The sequence below is a fragment of the Chrysoperla carnea genome, chromosome 2, assembly GCF_905475395.1.
Source record: "Chrysoperla carnea chromosome 2, inChrCarn1.1, whole genome shotgun sequence".
In the NCBI taxonomy this organism is placed as follows: Eukaryota; Metazoa; Arthropoda; class Insecta; order Neuroptera; family Chrysopidae; genus Chrysoperla; species Chrysoperla carnea.
Window position 1 is genome coordinate 3,698,679 of NC_058338.1, and position 25,818 is coordinate 3,724,496.

General features: G+C 30.7%; 6 protein-coding genes and 1 non-coding gene across 8 annotated transcripts; 3 read left to right on the forward strand and 4 right to left on the reverse strand.

The window, feature by feature from the left end:
- Positions 1–465: 465 nt before the first annotated feature.
- LOC123294063 (replication factor C subunit 5) lies at positions 466–7,037 on the reverse strand. Of its 2 annotated transcripts, XM_044875134.1 has the most exons (8): positions 7,001–7,020; positions 6,878–6,933; positions 6,744–6,808; positions 6,105–6,395; positions 1,633–1,792; positions 982–1,193; positions 819–896; positions 466–671 (listed from the first exon to the last, which is right to left on the reverse strand). In XM_044875134.1, exons 2-8 carry the CDS (start codon positions 6,910–6,912, stop codon positions 520–522), a joined length of 993 nt encoding a protein of 330 aa, XP_044731069.1. In that variant the 5' UTR covers positions 6,913–6,933; positions 7,001–7,020; the 3' UTR covers positions 466–519. The 2 variants fall into 2 exon arrangements, with proteins under 2 accessions (XP_044731069.1, XP_044731068.1); XM_044875133.1 differs by having other exon boundaries at positions 6,878–7,037.
- Positions 2,323–3,706, reverse strand: LOC123294064 (ras-related protein Rab-28-like). The gene is made up of 5 exons (XM_044875135.1): positions 3,583–3,706; positions 3,240–3,425; positions 2,890–3,013; positions 2,700–2,803; positions 2,323–2,522 (listed from the first exon to the last, which is right to left on the reverse strand). Exons 1-5 carry the CDS (start codon positions 3,655–3,657, stop codon positions 2,331–2,333), a joined length of 681 nt encoding a protein of 226 aa, XP_044731070.1. The 5' UTR covers positions 3,658–3,706; the 3' UTR covers positions 2,323–2,330.
- LOC123294065 (neurophysin 1-like) lies at positions 4,222–5,205 on the forward strand. The gene is made up of 3 exons (XM_044875136.1): positions 4,222–4,406; positions 4,519–4,726; positions 5,042–5,205. The coding sequence occupies exons 1-3, from the start codon at positions 4,263–4,265 to the stop codon at positions 5,167–5,169; spliced, it is 480 nt and encodes a 159-aa protein (XP_044731071.1). The 5' UTR covers positions 4,222–4,262; the 3' UTR covers positions 5,170–5,205.
- Positions 7,038–8,015: 978 nt separating the features above from the next.
- On the forward strand, positions 8,016–14,267 carry LOC123291812 (ankyrin repeat domain-containing protein 13D). Its single transcript, XM_044872232.1, has 11 exons — positions 8,016–8,247; positions 8,495–8,630; positions 9,846–10,016; positions 10,086–10,229; positions 10,377–10,554; positions 10,619–10,844; positions 10,924–11,203; positions 11,451–11,612; positions 11,691–11,791; positions 11,913–12,001; positions 13,914–14,267. Exons 1-11 carry the CDS (start codon positions 8,149–8,151, stop codon positions 14,143–14,145), a joined length of 1,818 nt encoding a protein of 605 aa, XP_044728167.1. The 5' UTR covers positions 8,016–8,148; the 3' UTR covers positions 14,146–14,267.
- An 810-nt stretch (positions 14,268–15,077) lies between these two features.
- Trnae-uuc lies at positions 15,078–15,149 on the reverse strand. The gene has a single exon. It is a non-coding gene; the product is annotated as a tRNA-Glu (tRNA).
- A 610-nt stretch (positions 15,150–15,759) lies between these two features.
- LOC123293567 (protein lin-37 homolog) lies at positions 15,760–17,194 on the reverse strand. Its single transcript, XM_044874429.1, has 5 exons — positions 17,063–17,194; positions 16,866–16,992; positions 16,265–16,462; positions 16,018–16,195; positions 15,760–15,956 (listed from the first exon to the last, which is right to left on the reverse strand). Exons 1-5 carry the CDS (start codon positions 17,112–17,114, stop codon positions 15,792–15,794), a joined length of 720 nt encoding a protein of 239 aa, XP_044730364.1. The 5' UTR covers positions 17,115–17,194; the 3' UTR covers positions 15,760–15,791.
- A 1,535-nt stretch (positions 17,195–18,729) lies between these two features.
- Positions 18,730–25,656, forward strand: LOC123292096 (kinase suppressor of Ras 1). The gene is made up of 12 exons (XM_044872627.1): positions 18,730–19,035; positions 20,095–20,377; positions 20,583–20,900; positions 20,986–21,825; positions 22,310–22,657; positions 22,990–23,126; positions 23,218–23,326; positions 23,403–23,632; positions 23,939–24,435; positions 24,570–24,701; positions 24,782–24,911; positions 24,999–25,656. The coding sequence occupies exons 1-12, from the start codon at positions 18,886–18,888 to the stop codon at positions 25,149–25,151; spliced, it is 3,327 nt and encodes a 1,108-aa protein (XP_044728562.1). The 5' UTR covers positions 18,730–18,885; the 3' UTR covers positions 25,152–25,656.
- The last annotated feature ends 162 nt before the right edge of the window (positions 25,657–25,818 follow it).

Genomic DNA, 25,818 nt, shown 5'->3' on the forward strand with positions numbered 1-25,818 from the left:
TATTTTGAGCCGGGTTTCATAAAAAATCATATTGTTCCTTAGAAATACAACCCTTTTAGCGTTTATTCGGCTTTACTTCTTAAGATTATTAACATACTTATGTCAACTAGACATACACGACAATCTTTCTCGTAGAAAAAGGGCTCTAAAATGTTCTCTCTGTCAAAAAGATGGGTGTTTTTACTAATTTCCATGCAATTTCAAGCTTCCCAAACAGGCTGGACGGGCCACATTAATTGTACTAAGAAAGAGTAAACGCGTATGACCAGCAATCCGAAATATTTTTCAACTGTAAGTTGTCAAAAACTTTCAAAAGCTCGGACACAGTGACACAGCATAGTTTTATAAAAACAAAATTCGATGATAATTTTGGTATGAATTTTTGTAAGACTTTTTTTGAAAAAACAAAAAACAGCCAATTTTTTATATAATTTTTAAATTGTAACAAAAATGCATACAAAAATATTCTTAATAAACAAAATTAAATAAATTTTAAGACTATACCATGGATCCTTCCAATCACGATTGTTGTTCTACTAGATCACGACCAATTTGAAAGGCTGATATTAACGCGGATAATTGAATGTCTTCATTTGTACCAGTTGCTAAACGCATTTCAATATCTGATAGTTTAATTAGAAGGTATACGAACACTTCAGATGGAAATTCAACTGGAAAAAATCAAAAAAATTAAATAAAGTTTTAAAATTTACTAGAAAATAACGATGCCTACGAGCACCTTTACGTAAAACGAAATTTAATCTACGGACTTTTGGCAGAATAATAAACCTTTTATATACAGATGAAAAATTACATACCTCTTTGAATATATAAGTGAACTTCAGATAAAATATCCGTTAAGGCTAAGCCTTTCGAAACTTTTAATGTTTTAATATCTAAATAACGCAAATTAAGGAAAATATACAAATTTTTCGAGTGTTTAGAATAAAGCTGACAAGTTTTTAATAAACAAAAGGATACTTTTATAAGTAACATCAATATCTTCTGTTAGAAGCCATTTAACAATATTTTCAATGTCATTTTTCATAGGGTGTCCCACACATGTATAAACATTTTCCTCGTTCACATATTTATACGCCAGCCAAGTACTTTGTAATATATTTAATACTTTCCTCATATCACCACTGGCTAAGGTAAGTAATGCTTGTTTTCCATCTTCTGTTACGGTTAAACTGTAAAACATAAAAAAAGGTGCGTAAGAAATTAAACTTCTTTAATAATAATTTATAAGTCTATAATAATTTATAAATTCAACAAAACCTTTTTGTTTGTGAGTTATCTTTTCAAACAAATTAGATGAAAATATCAACGGATCAACGTGATATTTTGCACAGAGATAGTTGGTGAGTTAAAATAAAGACATAGGCTACTTTTTATCCCAAAGAAATGTCTAGTTATTTAGTTCTTTATATTCGAATTTAATAATAGTTCTTTATATTCGAAAATAACTTTATATTCGAATTTAAATGTATGTATTCGAAAAGGCTGGGAAGTTAAATCAATGAAATTATCTACCGCTTCCACTTTTACTTAATAAATAATTTAAACTTCCTTTTAACTCCGTCATTAATTTTATTATTTCAAAAATATCTGAAATCTTATAAAACTTACCTTTCTTTATCAATAACATGATTTAATCGTGGAATAATTTGATCATTGTTCAATGGTCCAAATCGAAATCGGGTACATCGAGATTGTATCGCAGGAATTATTTTACCCAAATAATTACAGATAATACAGAATCGGACATTATCAGTATATTTTTCGATTACTGAAAATAAACAGAAATGAAAAATTATATAAGATCAATCAATTCAAGATTATTTGCATATATAGAAAACAGATTTGCATATACAGGGTGCTTTGACATATGCTTAGAATATGATGTCCCTCATTTAACATTGCAACTATAATTTTCTCATACATTTTCAGGAAACCCCAATACGAGAAAATTTATCATTCTTTAAAATGTGGTAAAAAACTGATACAATTTATTTATAATGCAAAATATCTTAATTGTAGACAGTTATTCCATTTTTAAATGTGATTGTGACTGTCGGGCCACTCTGTATTGGGTAATTGCAGTAATAGCTTTACTTCAAATAAAATATCCTTCAAAGGTAATTCAAATAATTTTTCTTTTTGTCACATATTAGTTTTAAATTTATTAAATATTTTTATTTGATAAGGCCTTAACTATTTATAAAATTAAGATTCGATAACAAATTAATAATAAATAAAATATATAATTAACAATTTTAAAATTTATTTATATAATTATTGATTAAGAAGACTTGGGTATTTTTTATTTATTGTAAAACACATATCGATGATTTTTTCTCAACAGCTTTAGAACGATTTGCTGCTGCACCATTTGCGACAGGTATCGTATAGCGTGGTTCAATTTCAGCTTTAACCATTGTCGTTTGATGTTCTTGTTCAGCTTTACTTAACTTTATTCCTAGATGATTAGCTACTAATGAAACAATTGAAACAGCCACCTGGAAATTTATACAATATTAGGTATAAAAATTGCTTAAAAATAATCAAATTACGGCCAAAATCGTTTATATCGACATCGCTAATAGTCTTTGGGTCACCCCCCTTGGTGCCCCAAACCTGTGTCTTTTGAGGTCCTTTCAATGCCTTTATAATCGATTTTAACTAAAGTTTGTTACCGATTCGCCTGTCCGTGATGAAACGGTATATTGTTTTAGATTATTGTCTCTGCAAAATTGTTGAGTTTTATCTAAGCGTATGGCTCGTTGATGCTCGCAATCACCTTAACAAGAATTCAACAAATTATTTCACCAAAAATTGTATGAGTTTTAGCTATCTAAGTTTAGTAGATACATTTATGTAACTTACATTTATTTCCAAAAATTCCAATCGTAACTGCTTGATCGTGGATAATTGATTTGATACTATCTAACCAGTCGACTAATAATTCAAAACTATTTAAATTTGTTATATCGTAAACTAAGATAATTATCTAAAAGAAAAACATTTTTAAGAACTAGTCAAAATGAAATTTGGAGTTAATCGTGCTATGTTACTCTTTGTTCCGAACGATAGTAGATATTAGATACACGCGATTAAAAAATACACTTTAAAAATTGCAAAGAATATATTTTTTGTTTCGGTTTTTTGCTTTTCTAGAAAAATAATTGGAACAAAGTACTAATTAGCACGATTTTCTCCCATAAAATAATGCTCACATCAGAATTAAAAATATATTTATCAAGCATGTTACCCGCTAAAGCATCCCCACCAACATCAAATATTTTTATGGATACATAATTAGAACCGGGAAGTAGAATACGTTTTAAGAAAAAGTCAACACCTGAAGTGCTCACATATTGTCGTGAAAATTCGTCGTAACAATATCGTTTTATAATGGCAGTCTGAAAAATCAAATTTTCATTATTATAACGGTGTAAACAATGAATTAAAAATATATTAATGTTAATACGTTTTATTTAATTTCAAAGATTACTCTCAAAACAAACAAAAAAACTGAATATTTTAAATATTTAAAAGAAAATCAATTGTTTTGTTTACCTTACCAACGTTAGATTCACCAACGAATACTACTTTAAGCTGTTTTTCTTCAGTTTCATCTTCTGAATCAGACATAATTATTTATTTACAACACGTCTGTATATTATTTACATATTTATGCCATTTTCAATCATATATTTTTATATGAAAAATCCCTACAATATGATTTATCAAAAAATTTTACAAATTAAAATTATTGAATATATTTTTCCAAAAATTATGTAATTGTGCTGGATTTAATTTCAAGGTCGGTGTTCTAAATCAACTCACAATCCAATTCCATTTCGGAAAAATACACACGCTTTCTTTTTTGATGTATGAAGTTCGTCACAAGAGTTATGCAATGGCGACTGGGTAACTAGTATAAGCCCGGTTATATATATTATTACCATAGAAACGCCTCCAATAAAACTCACACACGGTGCGAATAGATTAAAATAGACCCACCTTGTATAAGGAATGACATTATATTTAAATAAGGATTATTCAAATGATTTTCACCTACCCTAACAATAAAAGGTAATCCGTTATTGTTCAACTCCCTACAATAGACAAGATTAGAATATTCGAAAGAAGAATTTTTCATATAAATAGATGAGAAAATCATGGAAAATGTATCAATTCTTTCCTAGTTTTCAATTCATTCAACTAACAACAATTATTATTTTTATTTTGCAACAATGAACAATTCATTGAAAGCAACAATTGTTACTTTTGTTATTTTTACAACTTTAGTTCATTCTTGTTTAATTACGAATTGTCCAAGAGGTGGCAAACGGAGTAATTTATTAGATAATAGAATATCAACGGATTCTATCAAACCGGTAAGTTTAAAATATTGTTTTTATCTGGCTCAACAATCAAATTTTTTCAAAAAAAAATTCTTTAAAAAGCTTGAATTTCTGTACTTCGTACTTTTTCATATTTTATTTACAGTGTACATCTTGTGGCCCACAATTGGCTGGACAATGTTTTGGACCATCAATATGTTGCGGACCATTTGGATGTCTAATTAAAACTTTAGACACAATCAGATGTCAACGGAATGGTGGCTTCCATGAACAAACCCCATGCATTGCTGGGCGATCAACATGTGATGGCAATGCTGGACGATGTGCTTTAAATGGTATTTGCTGTTCCCAAGGTAGGTGAAAATTGTAAAAGCCTGATGCGCTTAATATCAAGAATGAATCGAAAAATAATTAGGCATGTGCAGTAGATTAGGCGTTCCGATTCATTTTTTATATTTTAAATTGAAAATTTCTAACGTGGCGCGTTGATCTCGTGATGGACGAAGGGTTAAAGACAACCAAATTTTATTTGCCCTATTTAACCCAATTTAGTGGAACTTCAAATAAAATTCCATCAATTTTTAAATATTTTAAAATTTACTCGATTTAACGAATAAGAAGTACACACAGGTTCAATTAATTTACACCAATAAAATCTTTATTTTCAGAATCATGTTTTAAGGATTCATCCTGTAACGAAGATTTAGATAATGAAAATATGGCCCCACTAAATGGACTTTTCCAACTATTAAATCCAGTACAACGTGCTCGTGCAGAAACTTTAGACAAACTATAATTTATGTAATTTAAAAGAGATAAATAAAAAAATGTTTATAATTACCTGAAAAAAACAAATTTATTGTTTTATTTATATATAAAATTCTTCGGCATTATTTTCTAAATAAACCACTTTTACACGCAATACGACATTGATCTTCGGTATTAAGACACATAAGGAATGTCTAATAAAGTCATTACGTCTTTTGTGTATACAATTTTATCACTATGGTAACCGTATAAATTTTTTAATCGATTAAATAATTATCACAATTTTTGGTACTAATCACAGATTATAGTTTTTAATTTAAAACAGGTCTGCAACTCCCTATAAAATTTTTACTATTTTGGTTCTCTGAAGGTGCCTTTCTCCAGGTGGCTCTACTCGTTATATTCGTGTAGGGCCATCTATTAGTTTTGAAAATAATTTATCCATTTCAATGGTTGTTGGGGAAACAATATTTTATATATTTTTAAATAAATAAACAATACGTCTTTCAAAATTCGTTTGCATGTCATTAAAATTCGTTAAATTTCTTTGTGTGTATTCTCAATTGATTGTCTTTATTAACATTTTGTGGATTATTTGAATAGTGGCATTATTTAAGTATTTTGACCGTTTTCATTGTGCCCCTATTCATTAACTAATTAGTGTAATTTAGTCGTTTTAAGTGTGTTTATATTATTTTCCGATTTTTTATGGTATCTACTAAGTTTATTTTAGCACTTAGGTCTTGTTAATCGTGTTGATTACATTTAGGTAGTGTTTAATTGTGATTATAATTGACTAATAACGAAATAAAATGGTTTTACATTACATTTAACTTACATCACACTAATAATTAATTGTTATTAATAATGTTCATATTAAAATAAATGCTATTTTATTTCAAATATTGCAATAAATTATTACTTTATTAATATTTGTTATTTTATTTAAAAAACTTCACTTACTTCGCCTTAAAGCATTCTGCGCATCATTTGTCATGGCATCCGCTTCATCCAAAATAATTAATTTAAAACCACTTTTGAAAATAGTTCGTGTACTGGCAAAATTCAATATTTGTCCTCGTACAATTCCAATACCACGATCATCGGACGCATTCAATTCCAAGACCATCGATGTGAAACTATTTGCGGTGTACATTTGACGAGCACATGCCAATATTGTACTCGTTTTACCGGTTCCAGGTGGTCCATAAAATAGAAGATGAGGAAATTGATCATCTTTGATAAATTTACTGACTGAAAAGCAAAAAAAAGAGATCGTTATGTATAAATGGTGTTTAAATATCTGTGTATACTAAAATTTATTGACTTTATGTAAATACTAGCAGTTAACCCACCTGCTTCGCTGGGCAACTGCAATTTTAAATATAAAGACTATTGCGTTATAAAATTAAACTTCATTTGCCATCACTTATCCCCGTTAATTTCGTTTTAGCGTTCATCAGCGTTTACATCACTGAAACGCCGCAGAAACTAAGACTTTCGATCGAGTATTAAAAAAATACTCGGTCATAATAGACTCACTTAAAATAAAAACGAAATAAGCTCATGAATTCTTTAATAATAAAATAAATATTCGCTTACTAGTCTTGATAATATCTTCATGAGATACAAGATCCTCCAAAGTACTTGGCCGGTATTTTTCAACCCTTAAATTAATGAAATGTATATTAATTAAAAATAAACTTAACACAGTTTTAAGCAGTTTGTAAAATTACCATGGTAAATTTGTTTTAACTTCACCCAATGTCATTTTAAAACACTACAAATAAAACTAAAAAAAAAACAAAGTTAATCACACGTTTTGAAAAATTTTAAAACAAAATTTTAGTTCGTTTTACTTAAAATACCGCCAAGTTTAGTAGCAGTGCGTTATTAATCGATGACATTTGTTCACAAACTAATATTAAATGTAGACTGCTATTATAGAGGTTATATATTAGCCTTCTATGATTATTATAGACTGGCACAGAACTGTCACGTAGTTTTTTCGTGAAATAGTCATAATAATATGAGTGACACATAGATAAAATTATTTTCTACTCTTTAGTACGATAAAAGCTTTTCCCTTAAAATGTATTTGCATACCAGGCATATATGTATTATGCAAGGTATACTAAGTTTAGTCCCAAGTTTGTAACGCTTAAAAATATTGATGCTACCAACAAAATTTTGGTATAGGTGTTCATAAAATCACCTATTTAGTCCATTTCTGGTTGTCCGTCCGTCCGTCCGTCTGTGGACACGATAACTGAAAAACGAAAAAAAATATCAAGCTGAAATTTTTACAGCGTACTCAGGACGTAAAAAGTGAGGTCGAGTTCGTAAATGAGCAACATAGGTCAATCGGGTCTTGACCTATGGGTCCGTATGACCCATCTTGTAAACCGTTAGAGATAGAACAAAACTTTAAATGTAAAAAATGTTCCTTATCAAAAAATAAACAACTTGACACATTTTTTCGTAAACATCACTGTTTACCCGTGAGAGCGCAAATTAGGAATAAAAAGAAATAATAGTAGGTAGCGCCACTAGTCAATGACATACTTCACTGATTTTAAAAATGACAAATTTTGAAATATACAAATTCGGCTTTTTAATATTATAAATTCAAAAAGGTCCTAAATTAAAATTGTTTTATATTCAAATAAGAGAAAATTAATTCAAGAAAATATCTAAGAAATGGATTAATAAAAAATTTACATAAAAATAATTAAATTATAAAAAATTAAAAATATGACAATTCTTGTAGATCGTGTTTCGGTATACTTCGGACAATGAGTAATTTGATTATCCACAGTTAAATTTCACCACAGAAGGTAGGAGGTTTATCTGTCATTTCATTCATATGAAGTGAAAGCAGCTGTCAAAAAAATTTTCCATAGTTTTTTATTAATTACTGAAAAAATTAGAAAAAAAATTTTTTAATAACCATAGGTGATTCAAAAAGTGTCTTATTTTATACTTTTTCATTTTTGCATTGCAAAAAATGACCACAGCAGAAGATATCAAATCGGAATATCCCCTACATTGGTTAGTCTGGAATAATTTATTTAAAGATTTACAGGATGAACTAGCTAAAAATATTGTAAGTAAAATCTATTTTTTTCATTTATCTTTTAAATTTGATTGATATCGAAATTTTGAATAAAAATGGGTGCCGAAAAATTTTGATTCGAAAGTTTTACAAATTAAATTAATTAGAAATAGATTTAAATTAATATAATGAAACCTTTAAACTGAAATAAGTGTGTCGCGTAATCGATAAAAATTAATATTTAAGATTATATTATTTGTGTATTGAAGCCATAGTACAAAATCTGTTATCTTTTCAGCATGATAAGGAGAAAAAAGACAATCGAGGACGATCACCTTTAATGTTAGCCGTGACATTAGGACATTTAGAATCCGTTCGAACTTTATTACAATATGATACAAATGTTAATTGTGAAAACTCTGAAGGCTGGACGGGTAATTTTCAATAATTTTTTAGTCATATTATTTATAAAGTACTTATACAGGATGTTTCAAAAAAGATATTCGTCAAAGATTTTTTCAAATTTGGTTTCATATTTAAGATTAAAAGGGGGTGGTTTAATGAGACGGGTAACATGTGTGGCAATCATTATAAAATATATATTTTAAATTTAATTAAATGCGTAATGAAAAAAATTTTTTCGAAATTGAATGTTTAAGCAGGGCTGTAACGAGGGTACATAGCGCCGGTGGCAAGTATTTAGGTGGTTGCGCCTTATATATCGGTCCTACTAAATTTGGGTCATACTTTTCAAATTTGTGATAAAAATTAACCTAACTCTAATAGATTTCAAGAATTTAGAGACCTGGTCCCGGAATTAAGTATATAAGTGTTAGCTAGCGAAAAACTGACATCGTAGCTGAAAAGAATGACCCCAAATTAGTGGGTTTCAAAAAAAATTCCAATAAGATTGGATCAAATTTACCTGTGTTATCCAAAAAATCGAATTTTTTTATCTTTATGACGTCATCAAAATCCAAAAAATTTAATTTTGCTCTATCACATCCAAATTTTTTCCAATTTTTGTAAACCAAGTATGTAATCCTACTAAATTTGGGTCATACTTTTCAAATTTGTGATCAAAATTAACCTAACTCTAATAGGTTTCAAGAATTTTAGAGTCCTGGTCCCGGAATTAAGCATATAAGTGACAGCTAGCGAAAAACTGACATTGCAGATGAAAAGAATGACCCCAAATTAGTGGATTTCAAAAAAAATTCCAATAAGATTGGATCAAATTTGCCTGTGCTATCCAAAAAATAGAATTTTTTATCTTTATGACGTCATCAAAATCCAAAAAATTTAATTTTGCTCTATCACATCCAAATTTTATCCAATTTATGTAAACCAAGTATGTAATCCTACTAAATTTGGGTCATACTTTTCAAATTTGTGATCAAAATTAACCTAACTCTAATAGGATTCAAGAATTTAGAGTCCTGATCCCGAAATTAAGCATATAAGTGATAGCTAGCGAAAAACTCTCATCGCAGCTGAAAAGAATGACCCCAAATCAGTGGATTTCAAAAAAAATTTCAATAAGATCGAATCAAATTTTCCTATTATCAAAAAAATTTTTGAGACACCCTGTAAAAATACTACAAACAATACTTGAGATTTCCTATAAACTATTTTGTTTGTATGTACAGCCGTCCAAGAAGCAGTAGCAACTGGTGATCCAGAATTATTAGCATTAGTATTAGAACGTCGAGATTTTCAAAGGTATTCAAGTCGTGTTGCTGGTATACCAGAACTTCTACAACGATTAAAACAAGCGCCTGACTTTTATGTGGAAATGAAATGGGAGTTCACCAGTTGGGGTAAAAAAAAGTTTAACTAGATAAACTTTAAGTTTTCATTCGTTTATACATGAATATTGATTGTTTTAGTGCCCCTAGTTTCAAGAATGTGTCCAAGTGATACATATAAAGTATACAAACAAGGTTCAAATGTTCGAATAGATACCACTTTATTAGGATTTGATCATACGAGTTGGCAAAGAGGGAATAGGAGTTATATCTTTAAAGGACAAAGTAAGTATTGAGAAGAAGAAAAAGTTCTATTTTATACGGTGGTTTCTCGCTTGCTTTTACCCCATGTCGAGGTTCATCCCGAATTTTTCGCGTTTGTTTTTCAAGTGTAAATGTCGAGTATTGTTTAAAAAAATTGGATTTCTTTAGACGATGGAGCAACAATGATGGAAGTTGACCATGAAACAAAGCAAGTTTATATTGAAGCGATGCGTGTTGCCGAGGCAGAAGGTTTATTGTTAACTCCCCCAGAACAAGCAGTTGAATCACGTTTAACAACCCCACTTAGTACAACTTACATTGACACAGATAAAATCAGTTTTGAACGGTACGTTCAATTTATTTTCACCTGTCGAATTATTTTATCGAATTTATTGATGTTTTTTCCCCAGGAATAAAGCGGGAATTTGGGGATGGAGATCAGATAAAACAGAAATAGTGAATGGTTTCGATTGTAAAGTGTTTAGTGCAACAAATGTAGAATTGGTTACTAAAACTCGGACTGAACATTTAACAGATATTGATAAGGCAAAAGCTAAACAACCGAAGACACCTCTACAAAGTTTTTTGGGTATTGCGGAAATTGAAGAAAAATCTATGGTCAATGCAAATAGTAATGTAAGTCATGGAAATTTGTCTCGTAGTGTAAACCTGCCGAAAAGTAGCGTTGACACACTGATTTTTTTTTATTTTACAGGAAGAGTATACACATTCCGGTAATCCATGCAACATAACACCTGAAGAATATTTCGATAAAAACTGTGATTTAAATGGCAGGGATATAGGACGACCCAAGGAAGTAAATACTAAAATACAAAAATTTAAAGCGACATTATGGTTAAGTGAAAATTATCCATTATCATTACAAGAACAAATTATGCCAATTGTAGATTTAATGGCAATATCGAGTTCACATTTTGCCAAATTAAAAGACTTCATTCAAATGCAACTTCCAGCTGGTTTTCCTGTTAAAATTGGTAATTCATAAAAACATTCAATAATATGTAACGGGTGTTTATTTTTTAGAGATTCACAACTCGATCTAGCTAGGTTTCATTGTTAGAAATGCAATGTCGTTTTATCCGCGTTTTCAGGAAAAACTGAAACATTGACTACAAATATTATGATTCCTCCTGACATCCATTGGCGACGAAAAAAAGATGTGAACCTCTTAAAAAACACCCAATACATGATCTCTAACTTAAAATGTTAAATTTTTTACAGAAATACCTCTCTTCCATGTACTAAATGCACGAATTACATTCGGTAATATTTTCGGTATGGACAATGAAATTCCAAATGTTTCTAGAATAGAAGAAAATGATCGAACTACATGTGTGGTGGATGATTCCTGTTTTAATATTCCTGTAGGATATAATCATCTTGGTATGAACAATATATTTAAGCGAATGGCAAATTTTCAAGTTGGTTACGTTTTGAATTTGAATAAATCTTTGGTTTCAGGAGCTGATACTAGACGACAGTTTAGTATAGAAGAAGAAGATGATTTATTACAATATGCCATTCAGCAGAGTTTAATTGAAGTGGGCAGTGAAAAAGACGAAGTAAGTGTAAACAGGTAGCAAGAGGACTGGAAATTAGTCGTCCTCCCATTTGATCTGGTGCTAAATCTTTCATGGAAACACTTTGAACGATTATATTTTTAATCATTTAATTCTGTTTTAGGTGGATATATGGGAAGCACTCAAAGCTCAAAGACCTTCACGTCCAACTACTCCAAATATAGTTTCAGAAGAAGAACGGCAATTACAAAGGTAAAAATAGTTATTAATGTACAAGATGTTACAGGAATACAGGACCAAATTTATATTATTATTTATAATTCTCAGTCAAGAGGGGAGGGGATTTGTTCAAAAGCTACGTTGAGCTACGTCAGGGGAGAATAATTTGTAGTTTAAATTTCGTCCTAAGCCTGCTATAAAAATTTCAGCTGATATCTCTTTTCATTTTGAAGTTATCGTTTTGACTGACAGACGAAAATGGATTAATTAGGTAATTTAATGAATACCTACACCAAAATTTTGTTTGTAGCTTCAATATTTTTAAGCGTTACAAACCTGGGACTAAACCTAGCATACCTTAATATATTTCTTATATACATGGTATAAAAACTACGTTCCATCCGAAAGGGGATTATAGGAAAGGCTACGGTAGTCTACTTGAAGGAATGCAGAGATTCAGAAAAAGTCACGGAATTTATGGTAGCTCCCTTTCAAAAAAATCAAGTTGAAATCAAAAAATAACAATATGTATTACTTAATTTGGCCCGATATTCTTCTAACACGCTGTATAAGATAATTTTAGTATTATTTTTATTTCTAGATAATTTTTAATAAAGTTTTATATTTTTTAATGATTATTATTTTTAATATTTATTAAGCAGAAGATATGAACCGTGTACAAAATCAAATAAATTGAATGTTCCTAATGCCGTTCTAAAATCAACAAAATCGCCTCATAAGAAAGTATAAATATGTAGTTTTCACAAAACAACACCATTCCACAGAAATAGTTCGAATTTTATTTCTGCTAGAGTTGCTTTATAAATTGCTTTATTGTAAAGTATAAATAATTTCATAAATTAATTTGTCAGTTAATAGATAATTACCGAAAATACTTCGTTAAAATATTGTTACGCTAGGCGTTTAATATCGCATTTAAGGTAGTACGAGCACTAAGGCAATTTTAGATTTATAGTTGAAATTATTTTTATCTTATTTTCAACTTTGAAAAATGGAGCCAAAGTATGTGATTTTTACATCAATAACTTTAAATTCTGAGTATAATCTCAAGCGTTTTGGTAATTTTAATAAAATAAGACAGAAGTTTAAAAAAGAGTAATCACATTGTTCAAAAAGTAAAAGCTAAACATTTTCGAATTACAAATTTAAAATGTAGCCATTGCTTTAGCTCGTAATGTAGTTCAATTTCTTTTGTAATTCTTGGGACCTAGGTAAATTAGGATAAATTTTGTATTGAAATTTAGTAGTATATTTTTAGAATTTAATGTTAAAGTTTATTTTCAATGTAAATTGTGAGAACGATATTTATAGTCAATATTAACACTTTTCAAATATATACAAATACGACGACCACAAAATCACGCTCTTAAAAGTATAAAAACATTAAAAACAAGAAAATGTTTTCATCCTGTGAGAAATTTCGGCGGGAGACTTGTGGACTTTCTGCGTGGCGTCTGACCTAGACAGAATCATATAACTTCATCTGCTTAAAATAGCATCTCTTACCCGCAGACGTCTCGCCTTCGGTTGTTCTGAAAGAGAGCACAGAGGACTTCTTGATCTGGGTGCTAAAGACCCATTTGTGATGACCTTCTTATGCATTATTAAGAAAGGTTGCCAGCTCAAAGTTTGAAAAAGTCGAGAAAAACTTAAATCAAAACAAATTTCAAAATTCAAGAAGGATTAAGCACTGGTACCAATTACTATACCTATTGAAACACAAGTATACTGAGTAATTTTAAATCTGGAGTTGGAAGCCTCTCCATCAAATCGGAAGAGGTGGCAATTGTTAATTTTAAGTAATGAATTTGGCTCAAAATAGTGACTATAAATATCGTCTCAAATACTAAAAGTATAAAGCTAGTTACTAAATAAATAAAATAAATCTAAATGTTATAATATGCACTTATCATATCCCTTGTAGAGCAATTCAAGCAAGTTTGGGTTTAACCGGTGACTTACAATTGGAAAACAACAGTAACGTAAACACGGATTCATCCAACAGTCCCGATACCACACATCACAACTCTGAAGATGCTGATTTACATATGGCATTAATGTTATCAAAGCAAGAACGTGATCACGACGAACAAGAGCGACTAAAAGAACAACAAATGTTAGAAGAAGTTTTACGACTGTCCTTAACTGAAAAATAGAATGAATGTGAATGTGTGTAATGTTGAGAGATTTATTATTTATATAAATATATAAATGTTATTCTGGGTGTATGACGATGATAATGATCCTCTATAATATATATACAGTGTCCCCCCGGATAAACGTAACTATACTTGTAAATTTTCTTATTTTGCATTTTAAGAAAAAAAGTCATTCTTTATAAGAAGTTTTGCTTATTCTGAAAAGTATGTAGGAATATTTAAAACTTCTTAATACTGTACAGGGTAACCATAAAGAATGACTTTTTTTCTTAAAATGCAAAATAAGAAAATTTACAAGTATAGTTACCTCTATCTGGGGACACACTATGTATACAATTTAATATCTCGAATTAGTTTTCGAGATATCATTAATAATGGCATATAAATGATTACATAATATTTTTTATTATAAAATACAATTGATGATGATATCCCTTCCTCCTCCCACCACTGTGACTGTATGTACAATGATTGTGAAAATGGATCATATTTTATTTATTATAAATAATATATAATTATTTAATTTCCACTAGTATTACTTTTAAATAAAAAATAAATTTGATACTATTATTCTTATGAAACAAAAAAAAATAAATAAAAATCAAAAACAATTTTATATTTTTAAGTTCAAAATATAATTTTTGTTGACCTAATTTTCGTTATTTATTTAACTTCAAAGGACCTATAACAAAGACCCGTAATATATCTTAAAATTTCGTAATCCAGTGCCAGTCAGTCAATGAATCTTAATAAAAATAGTGCGACTGAAAAAGTTTATCGGACCTTACTTTTTATATTTTATTCAGCACAAAAACTGATGAATTTATGACAGAAACTAAAAGTGTTCTAGTAGTGTCAGATATATAATTTTAGGAATGTTGGAATATAAATGCAAATTTTTTTTCGAAAAATACAAAACAAAAAAAGTATTCCGATACCGGGAATCGAACCCGAGCCTCCTGGGTGAAAGCCAGGTATCCTAGCCACTAGACCATATCGGATCTATACAAATACTATTAACTTTCAGAATACTTTTAACAATCTTTGCATTGAAGCATAAAAAAAAAACTTTTAACAAAAAGAAAATCGACTTCAAAAGAAAAACTTTTCCAAAACAAATTAATATGCACTAAAAAGTAAAAAAATAACGATAATAAAATGTAGTTAAAATTATTGTTATTTTTGGAGTCGGTGTTAGCCAAGTTAATGTAGCAAACTGTTCTGTCAGAGTTGTTTCCTTGACTGACACCGACTCCAAAAATAACAATAATTTTAACTACATTATATTATCGTTATTTTTTTACTTTTAAGTGCATATTAATTTGCTTTTACACATTCGACTTTCTAGATACAAAATTGACCGAGATATCAAAGATTTAAGTATTTGCGCCAAAGAGATACAAAGAAAGTTACGATATAGTTATCTCTGTCATATGTGTATGATTACCGCACATTGGAACAAAGTTAGCTGTATGGATTCAGAGGCTGTATAGATCATTAAAGATGGGTAAGCAAGAAAAATGATAGTAAAACAAAAATCAATTTTTATTGACAGTTTTATTAAGAAATAAAATTTAATAATAATATTCTTTTAGATTATTCATTTTGCAATACACACATAAGCTTATAAATTAAAATTTACTTTACGCCATATTTTCTTGAGCCTTATTATAAATTGCCGTTAAAACAGCTGTACTTTGAAAATATCGATCTTCATATTTTTTCGCCTGATCTTGCCATTTTCGACGTACGTTAACCCATCGTGTTTGATGACCTTGCATTAGTTCTTCACGAGATGGAGGATTTTTCTAAAAAAATATAAAAAAAATTTGCCAAAAATATAATCGAAACATTCAATGAAAAACTTACATTATCAAAAATGTCCACATCGAAATTAGTTTCAATTTGTTCTGGAAGAGGTGATGGTATACGATTCACTAATTCCATTGCTGGTGGTGGTAATCGATGAATATCGGATATAGGACTATCATCATCTCCATTTATATTTAATCTCGTTAGTTCTGGTTCAGGACTTGAAAGTCTACGCCTAAGTTTAATAAAAATACACAAAAATTTAATATTTTTTCCGAGATTCATTAATTATAAAACATCTTACTTGATTACATAATGTGGATTACGTGGTTGATTCGCCATCCAAGCTCTGCAAATCGGATACAATGGCGTGTCTTCTTCAAATTGTGCTAAATCCACACTTCGATCGAACAGTTTCATGACGTAAGTATGATGGAAAGCGTTACTGATAGCATTATCAACGCGACGTTTTTTAGTTTTCGTTCTCGAAGGACTATCAATCCTAAAAATAAAATTAAATGTGTATATTAGAAAATTGGAAGTGACGGTATACCGTATAGACGGTATACCGTATAGACGGTATACCGTGTAAACGGTATACCGTGTAGACGGTATACCGTCTACACAAGGTATACTTTTTCACGGTATACTCTTTATGCCGTCGAGCCCTTATACCGTGTGCGGTATAGTCTCGTCCACGGTATACATCATACCGTATAATGTATACCGTGGACGAGACTATACCGCACACGGTATATTTCATTTGCTTCAAATAAGCCTTCCAATCTATATATTGTGTATACCGTGGACGAGACTATACCGTAGACGGTATTGTGCGGATAGCCACTTCCTAGAAAATTTTGAAATATTTTCAGAAAATTTAATTACAATAAAATGTGGCTTACGGTCTCTTTGGTTGTTTATATCTTGAATTGTCATCTTCACTTGATGCAGTTTCATCGTCTTCGTGATGTACTAGATCTTGAAGAGCCCCTTTCAAACGATCCCTTGCCGAAATAACATCATTTTCATCTGGAATATACAAAACATCAATTAAAATGAAAAATTTGAGACATTTAATTAAAAAAACTTTGAAACTTACTGTAATTATGTTCATCTTTAACTTCGATATGTTCGATGTGTTCAACTTTCATTTTTACCTTAAACTTCAAAAAACTTTTTCTAATTGACTTTTCAAACTTCAAATCAATTCTGATTTGTTGATTACGGAAGCCTGAATAGCTCACTGTTAATTTATCAGAAAGTGGCGCTACACTAGCTTATTTGTTATTTTTAAATGTGTACTACCCACAAGTATAAAACCAACTTTTAAAAAAGAAAGTCACTAGTTTATTTTCAACAAGTGCACTTGTGATTTGTGGCATTATACAAACGAACCTTTTTGAAGGTGTCATTCGGTGATGACTATCCTATAATTAGACACTACCGAAACTGTCTGGAATTATTAATAATTATATGTTTGGATATAATAATAATATGATAATGTTTATAATTTTTACCTACTCATTTCTAATTACTAACCTTTAAAAGTATTATAAAGTGTTTATTATGACATTTAATTAGAAATTTGCACATGACAAAATACCGACACCTTCAAAGAGGTTCGTTTCCATAATGCCACAAGTCACAAGTGCACTTGTTGAATGAAAGTGAACTAGTGATTTTTTTAAAAGTTGGTTTTATACTTGTTGGTAGTACACATTAAAAAATAAGCTAGTGTAACGCCATTTTCTCATAAATTGACAGTGAGCCATTCAGGCTTCCGTAGTTGATACTACACTTTGCACTAGTTCATACAAATTGCGCTATCTTCAATATTTGACAAGCGCTTTGTTTAGTTATTTTGTTTATTCACTTTTTTATTGTTTTTAAGGTGCTTGCTATTCGAAAATGTGTAGCACAAACCTTTTCATAAAATACTTGTTCGTGCTCTTTATTTCTGATTTCGATAAAACAAAGTACACAAGTAATAGGATATTCTACTATTTTTGAAAAAGTATCTCAAAATGTTGATTTTGCTAATAAAAAGCCACCAAAAATTTATTTCGGAAAAATAAACACACTTTCTTTCCAAAAACTTAAATTAAATTTTAAACCTTTTTTAAACTGTCAAAAACGCGGGCATACAATTTGATGACGTAATATCGGCATCATTATACGAAATAATACAAATAAGTTTGACTGATATATTCATAGACATCTAATTATAAGAGATATAAATACTTACTATCTATGGATATATTATACCCAGCTGTCTACACTGAACTAACTGATGGTCTATGACTCATACCGCTATGACATCACAGCAGGTCTTACTCGCGTTTTAGGTGACGTAATATACAGTTTAAAAATTATGATTGATAGGTCTGATGGTTCAAGAGATAGGAGTAATGGTTGTGTTAAGTGGGTGGGTTAAGCAGGGGGTGGACTAGTGGGTGGAATAACCGAGTTTAGGGGGCGGGCTAAGCATAGTATAGCTATTAATGAATTGGAGTTGTAGATTAATTCAAATTAATAATCGCTGATCAAATGTTATAATCAAATAAATTGTAGGTGAAACTATTTTCACCGAATCATCTAATATCGTAATAAAATAAGACAACTATTATGAAATCCATTTACATGTAATTACGAAAAATAAGCCTTTTTTAATGTGATGCGAATTGGAAAGCCTCTTTTGGTGTGTTATTTTGCGTGATGACTTTGCGTAGTGGTAGTTGGTGGTACTGCAAGACTGACTGCAAGCAAGACACAACTTTCAAGATGGTTGTAAAATAATTAAATAGTGAAATAAACACAAAAAAATCAATTCCATAATGATAATTAAAATATATTTTTGTACAAATAATAAAATAGATAAAGTCGCATAATAGTTAATTAATTAATTTAGGTGTAATTATTGTAATGGAAACGAATGACGAAGTGGCAAAAGTGAGAGAGGAATTGAAGGTCGTACAGCCCATGATTGACATTTCTGCAGATCGTTTAAATGGCTTAAGAACACAATGTGCAACAAGTGTAGACTTAACACGACAAGAAATTCGTACACTTGAGGTACAAATTTTTTATTAAATTTTCTGTATATTTTTGTGAATGTCAAAATGCTTCCATTCAAGTAGTTTTTTTTTTCTTAATGTTTTCAATTGACATTTATAGTCACTAGAATCTTACTCAGTCTGAGCTTTATAATTACATCCTTAAGTTTAAATTTAAGCTTATATAATTCAATTATTTAAGGATTCAATAAAGTCCCTTAATTGGAAACATTAGAAATACTACTTTTTAAGACCTTAAATTCTTATTAGATTAGATAAGGTAGTTTTAAGAAGAACGCTGTTTGTTTCACCCCCATTTTGATGTCATTTGCGAGTTAATGCTTAAATATTATCGATAATACTCCCCCCAAGTTATATTTCAATTAGATTCGATTTATGGATGGTTTTCATAATCATAATTTCATGAAATTTTATGATATATTGAAAAGAAAGGCTTTTGTTTTTCGAGTTAATGTGTCGACGGACGGACTGTCATCCGGAAATAGACTAATTATATGATTTTATGATAAACTGTACCAAAATTTTGTTCTTATCAATATTTCTAAGTGGTACAAGGTTAGGTTAGGGTGGCCGTCCTGGGCTGGGACACACTTAGACCATAGGGTCCGTTGTGATACCGTAAATGGGTTAGCCCATCCCCGGCCACTACTCCATGAACCATTTGGAGCTGTTTAAGAACAGCAGGAGGGCTTTAACGTCGACTGACTTTAGGTCGGAGAGGTCGTCAAAGAGAGGCTAGTTCAAGTAAATCCATCTCCTCATGACAAGAGCTGGGCAGTGACAGAGAAGATGAGACATTGTCTCCTCTTCGTCACCACTGTGGCAGCTCCTGCAGTAGTCGTAATACACTGCCAGGCCTAAGCGTTCATCATGCTTGCCGCCCAGCCAGTCTCCTGTGATAGCCGCAACAACTTTGCGAACAGAGGCTCTTGGAAGTGATATGAGAACTTCGGAATCAACCATTTTTTATTTATGCCTTAATTTGTTACAGATTTTATAATAAATAAAAAGTATTCTTAATACAGTGAAACAAAAATTTTTCTTTTTGTATTTTCAGGGCAAATTACTGAAAATGTTTGCACGTCAATTAGTAACAAAATCAAAATTACGTGGTGATTCATTGCTAGTATTTCGTGATACGCCCTCTGTACGACAATGGCTACAAGTCGTTGGTCTACGAAAGGAATCAATTGATGGAATCTGTGAACGAATTGATTCCTTGGAATCATTACAAGAAAGATCAGATCATGATTTAAATAATATATTACGTGATCGTAAAGCAAGTCCAGATGAATTACGGCGATTACATCGTGCATTATATAATTTAAAACGTTATACTGGTGAGTATTTTTTCTTTCAAGCAAGTCATTCAAGCTTATTTCGAAACGTAAATACTTTCCAAGTTTTTGGCGATTGAAATTCGGAGTATTTAACGTCAAATAACTGAAAAATTTGATGGTTTACAAGGAATAAATCACATTTGTCGGTGTTTTTTTAAATTTTGTAAATTTCACCTGTTAATTTTAAATTGTTTAATTTTCACAGATATTTTACAACGTGGTGATAACAACATTGAAGAACCAAGTGATTTAGAATTATATTGGGATTCATGGGATCAACATCATCGACATAAACCAATGAGTAACTCATCACCGCATGTATCACGTAATCGAGCCATCGTTGACCAGCAACAGAATGCCATGACAATTCCCTCTGATGATGTTATTTCGTCATATCCATCAACATTATCATATAATAATTTTAATAATAATCATGAATATCACAGTAGTGATGATTCTTTTAGCTCATTTAATTCTTGTTTGCATTCGCCACCTGTTACACCTCCTGTCATTGTTAAAAAAGGTAGATTAATTGGATTATTGTAGTCCCTTGAAAAACCTCGCGTTATAATTTAAGTAATCACATTTTAATTTTTCATATGTTTCAGCATCGACCATAAATGAAAAACATAAATTTCCTTCAACGCCACCACCACATAAAAAACATCAAACAATTGGCCAAAGTGCAGCTTTACTTCCAGTTTCATTTCCTCTAACCAAATCAAAATCACACGAATCACAACTTTCAGCGAAAGCACCAGAAAATAAAGATGTTCCATGTTTGGATTTAATTTCAACTCGAATTTCACGAAGTGGTCGTTTACCAACAGAATCAGGATTATCGTCAAATATTGAACTCGCTTCAAATACTCCATCAAATATCAGTTCAATAACAACAAGTCCTGCCGGTGTTAGTCCTGTTGGTGTTCATTCTAGTCCTGCACGGTCTCCAATATCACAAATGACCAGTCCTGATATAGCAAGTCCATCCCCATCCCCTGCACATTTAAGTACCGCTAGTTCTTCAATCCCACCAAATAGTCCTTTATCAATAATCAGTCCTTGTTCACCAAATGCATTAACACCCACACATAATAAAACTCCAAGTCCCAGCACACCTGGACCAACAATTGTTCCATCATTTGTTACATATGTCCCGAATTCTACAACAAATTCTAATATAACCCAAGATTCAAGTCCTGTGATTGTTAGTCCTGTTAATTTAAGTCCAATACCGGGAAGTCCTTTAAGTCCAATTACAAGAAGAAGTATGACTGCTAAAAATCATTTAATGGGCAGTCCACATACACCACGATCAAAATGTCCCGATTCTAGTCCCTTAGCATTACATAATGTTCATCATACAAATATTAGTCCTGTTAGTATTAGTCCTATTAAATCGCCTGCATTATCAAATTTAGAATGTGAAGAATTCAATACTCTACACGGTAAGTTTATTTATTCATTTTTATTTTTAATTAGCTGATCCGGCGAACTTCGTACCACCTAACAGTCGATTCTTTATTTTTTGTTAATACTTACTCTGCTGTTTGCGTCTATCATTTCGGCTGCCGGATCACTGTAGTGTGTATCAAGCGGAAGTGATGGCTATTCACGAGGTTTGTGAATGTCTAAGCCACTTTAACCTAACGTAACCTAACCTACTCTGCTATTCGGTACACCGAGCACAGGGCAAAATTTAATACATGTTCTCCTAATATTAATTTAAGAACTTTTGATTTTTTTCACCACTTTTCTAAGAAACTTATTGTTTGTTGTTTTTAGCCGCGGGTACAGGGTAGCCACGGGTTACGGTAACTGCGGGTGGGAAATTCCACGCGAATCGCGCTAGTACTTTAATCAAATTTTCTATTTTATTCTTACTGACATGGACATATTTCTAAATTAAATAAAATTTTAAATTTCCTACAGAACATTTTCGACTTATAGGTAATATAAGTTCACAAAAATCACCACATAAGAGTGGCGGAGGTGGTGGGATATGTAATATAAGTAGTGGTACAGCATTACAGAATGCGGGTGGTGATAATACTGGTGCTTCGAAATCAATGAGACATACAATTGCACATCGTTTCACAAAAATGTACAAAATGATGGCAACATGTGACTACTGTGATCGACAAATGTTATTTGTTACGGGCTTAAAATGTCGTGAATGTAAATTTAAGTGTCATCGTGAATGTGCGCATAAAGTACCTGCATCATGTGGTCTACCCTCTGAATTAGTTAATGAATTTAAAAGACATATTAGTCCAGCAGGTAAATCATATTTTTATTTATTTTTGCTCCTATTTTTATAACTATAAATCAAAATCTAGTAATAATCTTTATGGATAAAGATATTACCAGCATTAAATCTCAAAGTTTCAGAAATTTTGACCGTTTAAAACACATGATAATTGTTAATTCATGCCTAAGTTTTCCAGATATGAATTCTACATATCGTGTTGAATTCCAAATATCAAAACAGAATGCTATTTTTATTTTCGATAGTTTCTGGACAATATTGTTAAAAAGTCAAATTAATTAAATTATCGTGACTTCCCCTTCCCTTAATATTATATTAGTCATTAAATTAATTTTAATTTTAGCTCCACAAAATCACTCGCCAAATCCAGGTCCAACACCTATGTCATCACCGAATCATTATCATAATAATATATTATCATCGGTACGAGATCGAAAAAAATCTCATCCTCAGCCATCGATGAATCCACCCCCATTTATTGTAAGTAATACAAAATCTTGGAATAGAAAAAATTAAACCTTTAATAATAATTACATATATTTCTTACACATAATCTGTTCACCCGTTTCAGGGACAAGATTCCAGTTCAAATACATCAAGTTGTAATAGTTCTACTCCTTCAAGTCCTGCGTTATTATCAGTACACACTCCTGTAAATAAAATGCATTTCCATTTTCCAGGTAATTATTTATACAGGACGAACCTTACACGATATGAGCAGTGTAAGATTTCAAAATAATTAATTTAAAATTACAGATGTAGATCGAGAAATAGTTTTAGTGACACACCCTTTAGAAGAATTAGCTGAAACACAAACTTCAAATGATAGTGATAAAACAGTGTCTGCTTGTGGTTCTGGTGGTTCTGGAAGTACTGATTCTGAACAAACTCCTGTACGTGTTGATTCACAAGAGAGTCAAGTTTCAGATAATGAATTAGTTTCAGAAAATGCACGGAATTTACAACGGTGGCCGCGACAAAATAGTGTAAGTTTAGAATCTGATATCAAAGTCTTATAATTTAGTCCGTATTTCAGAAATTATTCGACCACTCAACAAATGCACCCGATTTTTGTACTTTTTGAGTCAAAATTACCTTATATTCTGAGTTTTATCGAAATTGTGAACAAAAAGGAGGGTGAGGGCTATAACGTGATAGTCTTTGTTTTAAAAAGGAGAAATTTTCCAGCAAAGCGGGCGGTTATCTGCTAGTTTTTACATAGAAACTCAGAAAAGATAAACGATTCTTGGCTATTACAAAGACTTTTAATAGATTTTTCTATGATTTTACAGCAATTATCGATGAGAGAATGGGATATTCCATTTGATGAATTAAAAATGGGTGAACGTATTGGTGTTGGTCGTTTTGGTACGGTATTCCGTGGTAATTGGCATGGTGATGTAGCTATAAAAATATTAAATATGGATTATCTCGATGATGATAAAGCATTAGAAGCATTTAAAAGTGAAGTGGGTACATTTCGTAAGACACGTCATGAGAATTTAGTATTATTTATGGGTGCTTGTATGAAACCACCAAGACTTGCCATTGTAACCAGTTTGAGTAAAGGGATGACCTTGTACACACATATACATTTACGTAAAGATAAATTTAATATGAACAAGACAACAATCGTTGCACAACAGATAACGCAAGGTATGGGATATTTACATGCGAGAGGGATTGTTCATAAGGATTTAAAAAGTAAAAATATTTTTTTGGAGAATGGTAAAGTTGTTATTACTGATTTTGGATTGTTTAGTGTTACCAAATTGTGTCATGGAAATGGGTAAGTTGTATTTTTATTCAGTTTCTCAGTCTCCCATTGTTCCTCCCATCTCATTGTTCCCTTAAATAAGATTAGCTACTTATTACGAGTATACAGGGTGTATCATAAAGTAAAACTGAATTTTTTATTTACAGCAAAGCAAATAGTTTAAATATCCCACCAGGATGGCTGTGTTATTTAGCACCAGAAATAGTACGAAGTTTGCGAGTGAATCAAGTACATCATGAATTACCTTTTACAAAAGCATCTGATATTTACGCTTTTGGGTAAGCAAAAATACTAATCCCATCTCCATCATACCGAGTTTTGAAATAAATACAAAAATAATTATTTTAAACATTTACAGGACTGTATGGTATGAATTATTATGTGGAGATTGGCCTTTTAAAGGACAACCACCTGAGTCAGTTATTTGGCAAGTTGGTAAAGGAATGAAGCAACCATTAGCTAATTTACAAGCGTCACGAGATGTTAAAGTAAGCTTAATTTTTATTTAAAATATATTGTGAGGCCCTACGTTTATGTTCATTTCATTTCAAAAATTTATTATTTTCATTACACAGGATATTTTAATGGTATGCTGGGAGTTTCGACCAGATGAGAGGCCTGATTTTGGTCATCTTTTCAATTTACTTGAAAAGTTACCAAAGAAACGTCTTGCCAGAAGTCCATCACATCCTGTACATTTATCAAGATCGGCTGAATCTGTATTTTAAAGGAACTAAAAAGTATAAAATAAAACAGAAACTTATTAGAAGTTTCCATTTAACTAAAGGAATTGAGCTCCTCTTAAGCAATTTTAAATGTATGAATTACAAAAAAAACAAAAACAAACAAAAAAAATGCACATAATTTCTTTCGTGATCTCATTGTTCCCTTAAATAAGATTAGCTACTTATTACGAGCATACAGGGTGTATCATAAATCACGAAGAATATCTGGTGAACAAATTCATTAAGTTAAAACAAGTGAAAACAAACAATTGATTGAATTCGTAGCATCAATATTTTTAAGCGTTACAAACTTGGGACTAAACTTAGTATACCTTGGTATATTTCATATACACATGGGATAAAAAGTCGAAAAATCCTTATAAATGTATCGATCCCTTAACTGTAACTTTCAACTTATTTTGACTTGATACATTCATTGACTAGAGACTCATCGTGATTTATGATACACCCAGTAACAAAAATATATTGTTTCTATATTCAATTTAAATTAATTAATTATTAATTATGGCTTACAAAAATCAATTATTGAAAAGAATGTTTATAAAAATCATTCACTATTTTAATTAGCTTAGTAAAATTTACTAATTTTGATCTTTATTGACTTGGACTTGGTGTTATTAAATCCTAAAAACCAAAGTTTTAGAATTTT